Consider the following 15,599-nt stretch of genomic DNA (forward strand, 5'->3'; position numbering starts at 1 on the left):
AATGCCTGTCTCGTTGTACCCTAGATGTGCAGGATAATTCTAAAAACAGAATAATTTTTCAGTTCACTTTGATTTTAAAAATATCTGCCATATGGAACTTTTTTCCTTTTTTTGCAGAGTGGGGCGGATACTGTGAAATCAAACAATAACAGTGTGCCACAAGTCTTAAAAGGATAGGGATCGCTATTCATTAGAGAATGATAGAAGTATCAGCAAACCACCTTAATATTCCTTTGCATGGGCTTTACATGAGGGCACCTGTGAGACAGAGTTCATGGTTCATCCTCCCCATGGGGCACTATGATGCAAGGGGATCACAATGTCATCTTCTGCCTGTCCTCCAGTACCCCCCCCCACACACACACAGCATACCCAGCACAGGGATGAATGTAAGTTGACAAAAACTTGATAACATAAATGTACATATGAACACAAGAATGCATTCTTCTATGGAGAGAAACATGCTAAAAGGAGAGGTCACAATGTGACAGCTCAAGCCTGGGCTTCAGGCCCAGTGATCTGGCAAAACAGAACTAAACATGCTAACACCTGCTGCAAGATGTAAGAGACAAGTCAAGGCACTGTGTTGACCTTCATTTTCTCCATATGTGAATGGAAAGAGGATGATAAAAGAATAATCCAGATGGAGAAAAGATGGCACACACAACTCTACCTCCTATCTTGTTCCTAACTACACCTGCTTTAGCAGGTCTCCCCTGAACTCCAGCTACACCAACACACCCAGCCTCTGCTTTCTCCCCACTATTCCCACTCTCACCCCATCCCTAAGTAGTTCAAGCTCAGATGTGCACAAACCTATGTCCCCTTAGCTTAACTAAAACAGGCTGGAATTCTTCAAAAAGAAGTTTCACTGAGAAGCTAGAGGGAAATACAGCTAAAATAAACAAAAGAAATACAAAAGCTTGGAAGCTTTCGAACCACTCTAAAGGAGTATCAAATCAACACATTGTATACTTTAAACTTATACAATGTTGTGTCAATTGTATCTTGATAAAACTGGAGGAAAAAACATCAAATGGAAATGGGGGAAAATATTTCATTGATGATAGCATGCATATAAACATTAGGAATAAACTCAATATGAGAAATATAGAAATCAGATTTTAAAACTATAAAAATTTTATTCAAGGGTATAAAATTCAATCTGAAAATAAAGACACAGTATTTTCTGGTATAGGTAGATAATATTACACAAATGTAAATTCTCTCAAAAAATATAAATATAATACCTATTATAACTTTAATGTTTGCATGTTTTTAATTAAATAAAATAATATTAAATTTAAAAAGCAAACAAACACCCTAACAATCAAAAGGCTAACCACAGATTGGTGGTCCATGGGCATAGCTTTTAGTCTTATAAATTCTGGGTCTCTTTCTTCTAATTTATCTGGCTTGGATGCTGACTCAAGCTACATGGGTACTGGACTTGCAAACAATTTAGGCAGGCACTGCTGTGGGGTCTGGGGGGCTCCCAGTACCTGCTAGTACTGGAATCATGGCCTTCTTTCCCAGTGTGAGCTCCTAGGATATTCCTTCCTCTAGCCCTGGGATCTTCTACTTCCATTTGTGGAGCCACCCTGGCTCTTGGCTAGTGTAGCAGTTTATCTCTGTCCCAAAGAGACCTACCCTGAGCTGAAAACTGCACTGTAATGAGCTTGTAACTGCTTCCTTTACCTTCCTAGAATTCTCAACAGTTCCTGGCACCATGGCTATCTCCTCTCACCTTGTGTATTGCCTTAAAGCAGGAATTCTTGGTGGGGACCATGAATGTGCTTCAAAAGATCTATGAATCCCTGAAATTCATCCCAAATTATATGTATATATACATGTAAGACTTACAAACATGTAAGACTATTTTTCTGAAAAGAAGGCTTATAGCTTTCATCAAAAAAATCAAATGAGTTCATGGCACCCCAAAGGTAAAAAAAAAAAAAAAATCCTATCCTCTTGGGAACAGTGCAGCAAGACCTTGGTAACAAACCCCTCCTGAAACACAACCCAACACAAGGAAGAATGAAGCATATGGCTTTCAAATCTTGCTAAATCTGCCTTACCAAAATCATAGGGTGATCATGATCTCAGATTCAGGATCTTACAGGGAAAAGGCTAGACATGATTCTTAATCTGCAACCACTATGATTCCATTCCCTTAGTGATTAAAGTCAACCACTGTACAGCATCTTGACAGCTGGTTAGAACACTCACCTATCTCCATTTCTATGAAAGCTGCTTCATCTGGTAGGGCCCGAGGGATCACTCCAGGGTCACTGAAGCTGGTCCTCAACAGTGTAGCCATGGAGAAAAGGAAGAGCATGGCAGCAAACACAGGGATGGCAGGAGACAGCTGGACAGCCAGATAGCGACATCTGAAGAAAGCAGGTGATTGAACATTTAGTTACACCTACCTTATATTGACTCAAACTGTCACCAGCATGTCGCTCTGGTCTCCACAATAAAATTTAGCAGTACCTTGAGGGAAGGGGCCATGTTTTTTTCTTCTCTTGAACTACCCATAATTCCTAATATATGGTTCTGCACATAGAAGGAGCTCAACACTTATATGACTGATGCGACCTATAACCTACAGAAGATAGCCTCAAGGGACCTCCCCTATCACTAAGTCCAGTCCCTCCTGTCAGCCTGCTGAGAACCACATTTCCTCTGTGCCTTGGGAAAGGCTCACATCTACTAAGGTCAGGGAAGCCTGGACTTGAAAATATCACAGGTTGCTCTCACTCTGGGAATGTCTAGAGCTTTTCATAACCAGTCATCTGGCATTAGGCCTGAGCTCAAGGAGGAGGAAGAAAAGATGAGGACCCTTCCTGAAGCAGGGTCCCAGCGTCAGACAAGGGGTACGTCTGACATGCTTCAAGGCCAATGAAAAGCTTCAGGGCTGCCGACTGACTTTGCAACATCCATCCTCTTCTCTTCTCAATTAGCTCTGCTAGTAGGTACTTAGTGACCTTAGGCAAAGAATAAGAAAATTGTATCTCCTTAGCACCCCTTCCCAACATCATGTTTGTTCCCCCTCTTTCATCATAATTCACCTGGAAGGCCACCCTTCTTCCTCTTTGGTTATCCCAGCTCTACTCATTTTTCAGGTCCCAGAGACATCAATGCCATCATTGTCATCATCACAATTTACTGAGCACTCAGCATATGCCAGGCACTGCACTAAGTCCTTTATATGCATTCTCTCATTCAATTCTCACAGTAAATCTATGAGGTAGAGTCTATTATACCCATTTGATAGCTGAAGAATCTGGGATTTAGAGAAGTCTTGCCTCTTTTGAGTCTTGCCTATCCTAAGCTGCACTAATCTCTCCCTTCTCTTCTGCTGTCGTCCTCACTGCCAGAGCCTTGTATTGTTTCCAAGTTGTTTTTCACTATGTTGACCTCATCTTCCCCAGCTGGACTTCATAAGACCAAGAACCTTGTCTTTTTGGAGAGGGGATCTTTGGGTTTGAATTCTGGCTCTACTAGCTCCTACTTGGGTGACTTAATTAACTTCAGTCTCCTTAGCTGTGAAATGAGGATAATTATAGTACTACATAGGGTCATTGTGTGGATCAAATGCATGAATATAAAATAAAGTGCTTAGAACAGCACCTGACACATAGTAAACATTAAGTAAACGTCAGCTCTTAACATTACCATCATGGTTCTATATCTCCCAGAACTTAATACAAGTATGGGGACAAAGAAGCTATCAACAAATACTTGTTGCATTTAACTGAATTTCAAACCAAATAAACAGGAATATGTGATGAGAGTTATCACTGACCTATTTTTATTCTCTTCCTCCTGAGGCACATTTTTTCCTTCAATACAGAGATCTTCTCTTGGAGGCACACTATAAGTGGATGAGTAAGGACCAGGGGGAGAGCGGAGAAAGTAAGCTAAGGAAAAAGGCTTACCTCATCGGCACGGGGATTAGGCAAGCTGCTGTCCACTCAGAGCAAACATTTAACCCCAGGTTGTACATTCACTGTAGTTTTGGAACAATCCGCATGAGATCCTCCCCCTGCATCCCTGACACACACACACACACACACACACACACACACACACACACGACTGTGGGGGCGGTGCGAACCAACTATAATATTAGGCTGAGCAGTTTGTCAGCAGAAGGTGAACATATGTAGTGAACTTGCAAAATGATTTTGTGGCATTTTGTTTGCTTGCCTGCTTGTTTGTTTTTAACAAAATCCTCGGTCATAGCCTGATTTTGTATGATTTACTTCCTTCCCCTAAAAGCTAAGGATAGGGGATAAAATTTGAAGAACTGAAGGATCTGAGTACACAGGGTGATTAAGGTCCTTGCAGATCACTAGCTTGTGGATTACCTTCTTTTCCATTGTTCCACCTTCAGTAGTACAGATAATCAAGAAGTGAATTCGGAAACAAAAGTCACCTCCGCCTATCAGGGACCCAAAGGACACAGGAGAAACGTAAGACTCTGTTTCATGAGCAAGCCAAGTAAAATTACCACACTAACAGAAAACAGCCATCTTTCTAGTCACTGCCCATTTCTAAGATCACTCTTGAAAACAAACAAGTAATTTCTCTAGGACTCAAACTACTCTGGGTGTACAGTCTCCAATAAATAGCAAAATCAGGGCTACCTGGCCACCAAAGGGATTTTAAATCATTTTATTATAGGAAAAATATATAGAGAAAATAGATCTCTCTCTCTCTCATTCTCTCTCTCGCTCTCTCTCTCTCTCACACACACACACACAATCAATGTTGCCCCCACGCACGAAGGACCCGAAGAGATTAACTAAATCCCATTCCAACACCTGCTTGCTAACCAGACAAAGGACAACTTAGATTTGAATTATGCTACGCCATCAAGGATAAAGGTCTCTGTAATCTCCACACGGACTATCTTCTGCACCTGCTAAAACAATCCACTCTGTATGTCAACAAGTACACAATAGGCCGATTGTATTGTTCTCCAGAGATGAGGCTATTGGCAGCCAGCTGTCACTAGCGAGTGGGTGTGGCTGGGAAGGCAGATGTGGGACCAGCAGGCCTTTCCACTCCAAGTAAGAGGAAACTTACAGAGCCAGTAGCTAAGACTGCTGTTAACTACAACCTATCGTGTCTGTCTTTAATAGTTATGATCAAAAATACCCCCTTAGGGGGTGCCTGGGTGGCTCAGTTGGTTAATCGGCTGCCTTCGGCTCAGGTCATGATTCCAGGGTTCTGGGATTGAGCCCCATGTCCAGCTCCTTGCTCAGTGGCGAGGAGCCTGCTTCACCCTCTCCCCACTGCTCCTGCTCTCACTCGCTATCCCTCTCTCAAATAATTTAATAAAATCTTTTTTAAAAATACCCCTTAGGTTAATCCCATAATTGCAGTAAGCTAGAGATCTGTCTCTGACAGGAATAGGGTATGTGAAAATTTAGTGGCAATTCCCAATATCAACCTGAAAAGTCAGGAGTATCCTAAATCCCTAATTCATCTTACTGGAAGACTGGATCTGTCATCCATGAATATAAGCTAAGTGTTTCTGAAATCTCCTAGGATTTTCCATTTATATCACTTCTTGGAATAATGATATCCATACACTTCTTGAAACAGAACTCTCTTTTGTCTCCACAGCACCAAGAGGCTTTCCCCCTTCCAAAGGGTTTAGAAGTTGCTTTTCTCCATTGTGAATTTTATAAACGCAACCATGTCCCCACTAAGTCTTCCTTCATGCCACCTGAAGAGATATCATTACTTTAAGCCACCTTCTACCAACCTGTTGATTGGCCTCAGGCTTCCATAGCTGGGCTACATGACTGAACTTCCACATGTCCCATGGGCCACATGGTGGTACTGTCTAGCAGTAACCAGCAGTGCCAGGCTGGGCTGGTGTGCCATGTCCCATCCCCCATCCCTAGCATGCTAGTTCATTGGAGGGACAATGATAATGACACAGACTTCAAATGAGATGAAAAAATTCAAAAGAGATTCATGAGTGGAGTTTGTAAGAAACCAGAGAGATTCCATAGCAGGGCTCTGCCTCACAGACTGGGAGCACGAATTGGTGTTCTATAGAGTACTCTACCTCTAAGTCTCCCTAATAGCTCAGTGCAATCAATCAGCCAATAAGAGTTTATGGGTCTAACAAATAAAGAACAAGAGAAAACAGGAGTTAATTTTGTTGGGAAAAATATAAGCAACATATGAAACAGCTAAAGAATAAGATAAGACCAATAATCAAGTGTTGGGATGGTGATTCAGACTCTAAGGACTGTAAGTGGTCAGAGAAGAGCTCTCTTGGGAAGCTGGCGACTGCTTAAAACCGCTCCCATAGCAGCTGTTAAGGGTGGCTTTAAGGAAGAGCTGTGCTTGGAACAGCAGAAAGGGCCCAAGGTTAGAGTCCCAAGATGGCCCTTGTCCCACATAATAGTAATAAGCCTTTGCTATAAGTCCTCACTGATATGGACGGTTGTCTGTTCTCTTATACACTACCTACTTCTAAAGCATAGTAAGCATGTAGAATCACCTATAAGACTGGCTCAAGGGTCTTCTGATGACACTCAAGAGTCTGCTGATAGGGAAAAAGTTTCCTTGGACACTAAAAACATAATTTAAAATCAGCCTCCAGACTGTCTGCTATGTGAAGGTCAGAGGAAGACACATAAGCCTGTTTTGCTCCAGTAGCAATGGGGAAAATTAACCAAACAGGGACATTTTCAATTCAGAGGCAATGAGCCACCTTGTTACTGAAGAGGGCCAAAATCTCTAGCCAGGTAAACCTGCTAAGTAGTTGCTAAATCACAGTGATAACAGCAAATTTCACATTTCGATTATAACAAAAATAACACATTTCAAATATAACAAGTAACAAATTTCAGTTATAATATACTCCTGCTCAAAAACTTAGAACAATTCCCCGCCGCTTTTTATATTAATCCCCAAACCCCACAGCCAGTATTCCAAGGCACTCCAGTAACTGGCCTTATCTAATCATCATCCTAAGATTCTTGCCTTCTCATTGCTCCATTCCAGAAATATCCCCCTAATTACCCTGAATTCACTAGCTTCTTGCTATTGCAAAAGGCATAAGGTGCCTCCTTTGTTCTTAAACACAATACCAGCTCTGGGCGTCTCTAAGAAAGAAGATTTAGGAGGTCTCTTCTTTCCCTCAATAAACATCTCAACGAATGTCAGCATGCTGGGGGAAATCCCTGTTCTCTGTGCTCACTTTTCCCAAAGTAGAAAATCACTATACTCAATTAAGACTCATTCTCAAAAGATGGGAGGGGCGCCTGGTGGTGCAGTCGGTTAAGTGTCCAACTCTTGATTTCAGCTCAGATCATGATCTTAGGGTCCTGGGATGGAGCCCCGCATCGGTCTCTGCACTCAGCATGGAGTCTGCTTGAGATTCTCTCTCCCTCTCCCTCTGCCCCTCCCACTCATTCCTGCTCTCTCTCTCTCAAATAAATAAATAAATAAATAAATAAATCTTTAAAAAAAGATGGGAGATGATTTCAGTAGAGATTGACAGTGTGAAAGTCATTACCATAAAAAGTAGTAGAGGCTGAAAATATACAGATAAATTCTGAATGATGGAACTGCAAAGACAGGAAAGCATACTGTTCAGGAGACATAACCCAACCCTTCTCCAGGGAACATGCTTTATCAGGAAGTTGAACTTAGCTATGTACTTTAACAGACTGACATCAGAGAGGCAACTATGACTTTCTGGAACTGCGATTTGGTTGGCCAAGTCTTAGACAGAATCTTGGGCTAGGTAAAGCACAAGACAGAACCTCCACAGAAAAATTTTCCAGAGAATGTTCTCTTGGTTAGAGATCACGATAAAGTCACTTTTTCCTCTTCCTAATCTCATCTAAGTAACTTCAGGAACCTGGACTTTGGAACTATAGACACAAATATTCTGCCATGTCAGTTTGGCTTTGGTCTACATAGCTCTGTGTTTCCTCAACCTGGTAACTTTGTGCTGTCATATTGCCTTTTTTCTTCCATTTCTCTGCAGGGACCTGCCCCTCTCATCAGGATCACCCACATGGTAATAAGGTAGGGAGCACACATTGCTTAATTTTTCTCCAAGCCATCCTCATTCAAGCAGCAAGGACTATGAGTAGCCACAGAGGTGATGATCCCTCCTAACTCACAAAGCTTCCTTCCTAGGTTCACACTTAAAGATGGGCTTCTCTCTTCCTGTAGGCTACCAGAATGCTATGCCAGAATGCTATTAGTTTTCTATAAAGACACCTTCATTTCCTAGGAGCATGAGCTAGGAGGCCCAAATAACCTAGATGCCACTAGGTAACACAATCACTAGCTAGCAAGAACCCAGAATATGCTAGTCTAGCATTTGGCACTATGCACACTTTAGTAAATCTGAATGTCTTCAGGATTCCATATTCAAAAGGTAACAATGAGATGAAAGGTAGTGTCATATAGAGGCATTGGCTGGCTGACTGATCTTGATAAAGGGACCTCTCTTCTGTGGTTCTGGTTTCCTCACCTGCCAAAGGATGGAGATAGTCTCCAACACCCCTTCCAGTTCTACCATTCTATGATTCTGTGAGTCAAGACTGTTACATTTTAAGTGTATCCAGAATGTTTTAATTTAGTAACATTTATTGACCACCTACTCTAAGTAAGGTCTGGTGGAAGGCACTGTAGGGGCTACACAGACATATAAGATAGTCCCTCACATTGAAAGAGCTCGAAGTATAATAATCATAGAATTTAGAAATCCAAGGAATGTCATATGATGATGTGTTAAATGAACAGTATGTACAATTAGTCCTACAAATGCAGAAATTCCTGGAAAGGTTTCACGAAGGAAGATTCAAGAAGGGACTTGAAAGAGAGATAGAATTTGGATAGGCTAGAAGTGGGTCAATTACAAAGCAGCATTACAAAGCTTTTTTCAGGGGTGCCTGGGTGGCTCAGTCACTAAGTGTCTGCCTTCGGCTCAGGGTGTGATCCCAGGGTCCTGGGATCAAGCCCCACATCAGGCTCCTCTGCTGGGAGCCTGCTTCTTCCTCTCCCACTCCCCCTGCTTGTGTTCCCTCTCTCGCTGGCTGTCTTTCTCTCTGTCAAATAAATAAATAAAATCTTTAGAAAAAACACAAAAAAACAAAGCTTTTTGTTTTCACTTCATCCAATTCAATGACTCCTCTGCACATCAAAAGTACCTGCAAGGGTCAGTCCAACAGGGTTTGATAGTGCTTTGATACAATTTCCTCTACATACAGCACAATGAGGCATAAGCACTAATCATGTAAGCAAACTGCTTCTACTTCAGGGGTGAAGAGTCACACAGTCATTCTTGTCACAAGAGAAGTCTGGGTACATTGACCCCACCTGTAATCTGGTCATAAAGTTAAAAGAGACAGATAGGAAGCCAATTCCAGAAGACAGTGCACTTGGTCCTTTCCCCAAGCTTTATCAGGAAGTTGAATTTGACTAAACACCACAATAGTCTTTGAGTAGCTGGACACCTCACAGTTGTCATTGTCATTCCGCTATAATGTCCCGACATTACTGGCCAAGCTGGTGGCTACATGTTCACATAAGCTGCACGGGGTTTGGGCAGAAGACTGAGAATGGTTCATGTGGTCAAAGCTGAAACTGGCATATCCACTCACATTTCCTAAATATCTCACCCTAAAAATAAATTAGGAAATCCTTTTTTTAAGCACTGCACAATTTTCACTCTGCTTTTAAAGTCAATACATTTACCATAGATACAATTATATTTAAATGTGAAATATATTTAAATACAGCTACTTACTGGTAATCTAGCCTTTCCTTTCAGTGTGTGTATTTGAATCATCCAGACAAACACAACAGTTATACAGAATTTCAGACTCTCAGAGTTGCAAGAGGCTTAGTGATAATCTAGCCTGATTTCCCATCCTGGGCAGGAATCCACTTTGTGACAGCAGCCCTGAGAGATGGGCACCCAGTATCTTTGGAAACACTTCTAATACAGAGCTAACTCCTAGATGAACAACCTTCTTTCATTTTATGTATTCAACCTACTGTCTGTCCACTGAAAATTACAGGTCCCTCCTTTGAAAAGTCTAAAGGTGTAAAGGCAAAATCCAAAAATAAAAAGATATCTACTGGTACTACTAATACTGCATGTTTTTCATCAAGGGGTGCCCACATGCCTGACCAGATTTCTCAAGCCATCTGGCTGACCCAGGGCTGTGCCATGGGCAGCTATAATCAACTTGCACTTATTCCTAAGCACCTGCTGCAGGCAAGACCCTATTACGAAAATGCAGGTCCAGATGTGCGGCAAGATCTAGACTTCCCCAAGGCAAAAATGCAGCAGCCAGAGGATGTGGAATCTACACTCCTAGACAATTTGAGGATGAAAATAGACAGCCCTCTGTCACCGGTGGTTCAGACGCCCTCTCCTGCCTGAAGGCAGGGGACTAGATCAGCTGATTTCCTGAGGTCTCCCTAAATTCTAATGCTAACAAAAGGGCCCATATTTGCCCCCCAAATCCTATCCCCCACTGTGTGGTTGGTAGTGAATTATATACTCCAAAGGAAAAGGCCGACCAGGAAGAGATTTCATGCCTCAGAAGCATGCTGCTGTCCTTTGTACAGCCTGTCATTGGCTAGGCATAAGGCAGCCACCACCTAGAGTGTCTGTGTGTCTATACGTGACAGACACACACGAACACAAACACATGTGCATGTACACAAACAGATTCCACCACTCTCAGTAAAAAGGATTCATCACAAGGTCCTCTCCCCTTTGGTCAGCTTTATGCTTTCCCGTTCCACTCCTTCGCTCACACATTAACTTCTTTCTCCCTTCTCCTCCCCTTCTCCCTTCTCCTCCCTTCTCCCTCTCTCAGCCCTACCCTCAAACATATTTACTCTATCTGGGTGGCTCAGTTGGTTAAATGTTGGACTCTTGATTTCAGCTCAGGTCATGATCTCAGGCTTGTGGGACGGAGCCCTGCACTGGGCTCCTCGCTCAGCAGAAAGTCTGCTTGTCCCTCTCCCTCTGCTCCTCCCCCGGCTTGCTCTCTCTGTCTCTCTCTCTCTCTCAAATAAATAAATAAATAAAATCTTTAAAAAAATATTTACTCTATCACACAGACAGTTGGAACTCAAGGCAGTACACAAACAACCTCACCCTTCATATCTGAGGGCAAAGCACAAGAAATAACTTGGGGAAAAAAGGTCATCTTGGTAGAAAACTCAACCTACCTCGGTCAAACAGTAACTTGGCTAATTATAAGCTTCATCCCACAGGCAGTTTTGTTCAGAGGCTTCTGGGGCCTAAGTGGGACAGATCCAAATCAGACTCTGTCTGGTTCCCAGATACAAAAAGGGCCAAATGCCAATAGCTCCAAATTTCAAGTTCCCCTGGACAGCCAAACCAGAGGTTTCCTGGGCCCAGAATTACCAGCTCACTCTGGGCCTGGAAACAAATCTCATCTCTGTTTCAAATGGTTCCAACCACAAAAATTTAACTCAAAGATGGAAGGGTGTGGTGGCAAAAAGAGTTAGTGATTCAGCAGGGAAGGACTGAAAGAGGGAGAATGATAGAGAGCAGAGTTTGGCTCTGTACTTTCAAAAAGAAGCAAGGCAGGAATAAAGCAAAAAACAAAAACAACAACAACAAAAAAAACCCCAAAAAACAAAAAACAAAACTTGGAGAGAAGGGTGAGAGGGGAAACATTTTTTTTAATGTTACACATACGCCTGCCTGGCCGCACATGCTCACTTGTACCACACACAAGTACACACATACGCACGTTCCACCATAAACCTCAGACTGGAAAGCAGCTAAGAAGCCATCATCAACCTGACTTTGCCAAATACTTCACAAAGTCAGCAGCAACAGCAGCAGCAAAAGTGCCTTTGACAAAGAGCCTCTCTGACCTTCCTTTCCTAGCCCTGTTATAAACTGCCCCCCCCACGCTGTTATTCAAGCCAGCTGCAACCATCAAAAGGTCTGGCAAAGCAGCCTGAAAAATCATTCTTGATGCACTGGGAAAGCCTGGAGCCCTTACAGAAGAAGGGCAAAAATGAGCTCCGAGAGACCAGAGCTCATTTTAATTACCCACTAAAGGCTGGCTGAGAAGCCCCCTCCTCCCTCCCACAGCCACGCCCCAGCATGGGAGCTCCATTTTCAGGTCACTCTAGTATATGAACTATAGCAGGCTCATATCAGGTGTGGCTCACAGTCTACACACACACCTCTTGGCTCCTCAGGGCCCTCCTCATAATAGTCCCACACCAATTAGCATTGCTCCCAACCCTAGAGTATATAGCATTCTCAGCACACCCAGGAGTCATGCCATAGTACCCTAGAATCCAACTGACCACCTCCCTAGAGCAGTGGCCTATACAGGATTCAAACAGTGGCTCTAGTACTAGTTGTTACATCGCAGAAAAAAAATAACTCCAAGGCTGGTATCAGGCACACACAGAACACAGAGTTGTTTATGTTGAAGGATCTTGAGTGAAACTCACATTTAATAAGCACATATGTACCACACATATGGCTAGTTTGTGGCACAGTTGAGACTGAAACCAATCTTCAGGTCCCCAGTTCACATGGCTTTTCAATTTAATAGCTAGCAGAGAGCTGAGCCCTAAGGAAATGAGGCCCAGAATAACAGAATAGTTGAGTTTTGTGGTATTGAGTTATGACCATGAGGGCTGCCCCTAGGCCCAAAATGGGTGGGGAAGAGGAAGTCTGTCACTAAGCACCTAAGGAGACCCACTGAAAAGGAAAGGTGAATAACAAAGACAAATTCCTTTATTTCCCAAGTGTGCCAGGGGTAACCCCAAATCAGTGCTATAAAATTGGGGTCAAAGGTCTTGGCCTTTTTAGGAAGCAGGTACTCTGCTATAAGCACAAAGAAATGAATTTGGTTGGTGTGATCTAAGGACATTGCTCAAGAGGACAGTGCCATCCAAGGACCATTCACAAACTTCCCAGAAAAAAGGTTCTTCCTCTGGACCCAAAGTAACCATAATCAGGTAACTCTACTCAATGGAAACTCACTCGAAGGCGAAGAAGAGTGTACATGTCCCCAGGATGAGGAAGAGGGTCAAATAGAAGATGCCCTTTTGCCGGGCCATCATGACTCGCCCATCACAGCAGAAGGTGTTCCTGCCTGGGAGTTTCTCCCATTTCCGTGTCACCTTCTTTCTCACCACCATCACAGACATGATTGGAATTCCTGGTCCAAAATGGGCTTTGTGATTACAAGAGGGAAGAAACAGAAGCTGAGCCCAGCTTTGAAATCACGATGCCTGCTATTGCTGCCGCAGGGTCAAACATCATCAAAAGTCCAATTTCTAGCCCTAAGAAAAAGCACAAAAGGAAAAAAAATGAGGCAGGAACAAGAAAATGCAGTTCAATCCTCCTTTCCCAGAGGTGGAAAGATGAGCACTGCCTGAAGGGGTAGGGGTAGGTAAGCGGGAAAAGTTTATTTCCAATCTGTGTTTGTCCTCTAAAAGGAGAAAAGGTTAAAGGTTCTCAAAAAAAAAGAAGGGGGCTAGCATATCTTCTTAAATAAATCCCTATGCTTCCAATATAATACTGATGATCTGATCATCATAGAACCTTGGAACCAGAAGGGATTTTATGGGTGATAACCCCAATTACTTTGTTTCGGAAATGAGTAAAGTTAAGACCAAAGAGAGGAAATAACTTCTCCAGGGTCACACAGCCGCAAAGCTAAGCCAAGAAAACACGTCTGCTGACTTACAATCCAGGGCACTTTCCACTATACCACACTGCTCTATAATACACAGTAAGAGGACTCTAAAAACAATAGTAGAGTTTCTGTCCTTAAGGGCCCATTCCCTCCCCTCCTCCACTCACCTTCTTTCTCCAATTAGCCACTCAAATATGAATCACACCCGGGAATAAGTCAGCCTCTGGCAGGGCTAGGAGGTTCTGGACACTCTGTACACATACCCAGGTTGTATTTACTCAAAACAGATTTCCTCTAATCAAACCCTCTGTAATTTCCCCAGTTCGGGAAATGAACCCATCTTGCCAGTCTAGCCAAACATTTGTGGGAATCTTAATGAAACCACATCACAGACCTGTAGGTGAAAGGCTGACTTAGGGAGTAGAGGTTCTGGAATGGTTGGGGGTGGGGGTGGGTGGGCATGGCAGCAGCTAAGAAATGTCATAAAGGGGCTTGCTTTCTGGGACGTTTCATACGTGCCATCTCTACTTGGCATCCCGAACCCCCAGGCCCAGTCTTTCTCAGCCACTGCCACCCTTCTCCTCTCATGTGTGGTGCTGTGGCCTCTATTTACTGATACCACATGCCCCACACTGGCGAGAATGAGGTGGAAGCCCGCAGCCCGCCTGACTGATGAGAAACAACCAACCCAAAATCATTCCGGGCTGGAGAGGGCAAGGGTCCAAATAGATACCAGGAGATGAGCAGGGAAATGAGAAAACAAGAAGGCTTGGCCAAGGGGAGGGAGCACCAGAGGTGCAGAGAACATTTCCTTTGTGTAAAACTAACCTGGAAAACAATCTCCTCCAGATAAACCCGCCCAGCGGGAGAAGAGAGACCAGGAAGGGGAGCCGGGCCCTGGGAGAACAAAGATCAAAATCCGTCGAGAGCCAGTGACCGGCCCACCAGCCGGGGACCAGAGGCCCGAGTCCCAGGCGGGCTGCGGGCGCGGCCTCGGGAGGCCAGCCCTGCCTCGGCCACGCAGCGGACCACCGCCCCAGGCAGGTTGGGACGCGCGCCACCTCCACACGCTCTTACACACTCACACACGCCCCGCCACGTGTAGTCACCCGCGGCCAGGGGCTGGGCAGCTGCCCAGCTGAGAAAGGCAGTTGCCGGTGTCCGCGCGGCCAGGCGCAGCGGAGGGGTTTGCAACCCACCATGCGGCCGAGCCCAGGAGACCCCAACCCCCACCCCTCGTTACCTGAACCCGGGAGACCGAACTCTGCAGGGAACTGAGGGCAGGAAGTGCACCGTCCCAGGGGACCGCGTCAAATGCCAGAGGTGGCAGAGACTTCTCCTCCCCAGCCCGGAGGCTGCCTCCTCCTGACAAGGGGCCCCAACGGTCGGGGCCCTAAACCAGCTGTGGCAACCGCCCACCGCTGGCCGAATGGAACGCTCCTCACGTCACCAGGTCGTTCCAGTAGTTGCTCGCTCGCCATTGGCTGCTCGGCCTCGGCGCCTCCGCCCCTGCCTCCCCTGCCCTGAAGTACCATTGGCTACCCTGAACGCCACTCGACGCTGCCTCCACCCCACTCCCCCACCCATCTCCCGGCTTCTTTCCCACCTGCCAAGCCGCTGCCAGCCTCCTTTTGGGCTCTGAGCGCCGATGTGAGATATAGTTATGCAGAGACAGAGGTGAAAGGTAGTGCTGATGGGACAAGGAGGGACGGGCTACCAGCCTCCCCTCACACACAGGGTGAGACGCTGAAGCAATACTGGCTCACAGATCCGGGAGCTCACCCCATACTAGGTCCGCCCAGGGCCTCTTCGGCCCAACGTGCTTGAAATCAACCGCGACTCCGGATTTTACTCTTTATCAGCATAAAAACAAGTCCTCTGCCTCCCAAG

At 44.6% G+C, this 15,599-nt stretch overlaps 1 protein-coding gene across 3 annotated transcripts in view; it reads right to left on the reverse strand.

The window, feature by feature from the left end:
• Positions 1-15,148, reverse strand: part of ZDHHC9 (zinc finger DHHC-type palmitoyltransferase 9) — a 34,785-nt gene extending 19,637 nt beyond the window's left edge. The window contains exons 1-5 of one of the 3 annotated variants that reach the window (XM_034649941.1): positions 14,953-15,148; positions 14,538-14,606; positions 13,052-13,353; positions 3,809-3,877; positions 2,230-2,390 (exon numbers count right to left, since the gene is read on the reverse strand). In XM_034649941.1, coding sequence (XP_034505832.1) covers positions 2,230-2,390; positions 3,809-3,877; positions 13,052-13,218 — 397 coding nt within the window. In that variant the 5' untranslated portion in view covers positions 13,219-13,353; positions 14,538-14,606; positions 14,953-15,148. The remainder of the gene's footprint in view (positions 1-2,229; positions 2,391-3,808; positions 3,878-13,051; positions 13,354-14,537; positions 14,607-14,952) is intronic. The other 2 variants (XM_034649942.1, XM_019799016.2) reach the window with 2 other exon arrangements.
• Positions 15,149-15,599: the final 451 nt, after the last annotated feature.

The sequence above is a fragment of the Ailuropoda melanoleuca genome, chromosome X (genome assembly GCF_002007445.2).
Source record: "Ailuropoda melanoleuca isolate Jingjing chromosome X, ASM200744v2, whole genome shotgun sequence".
Classification (NCBI taxonomy): domain Eukaryota; kingdom Metazoa; phylum Chordata; class Mammalia; order Carnivora; family Ursidae; genus Ailuropoda; species Ailuropoda melanoleuca.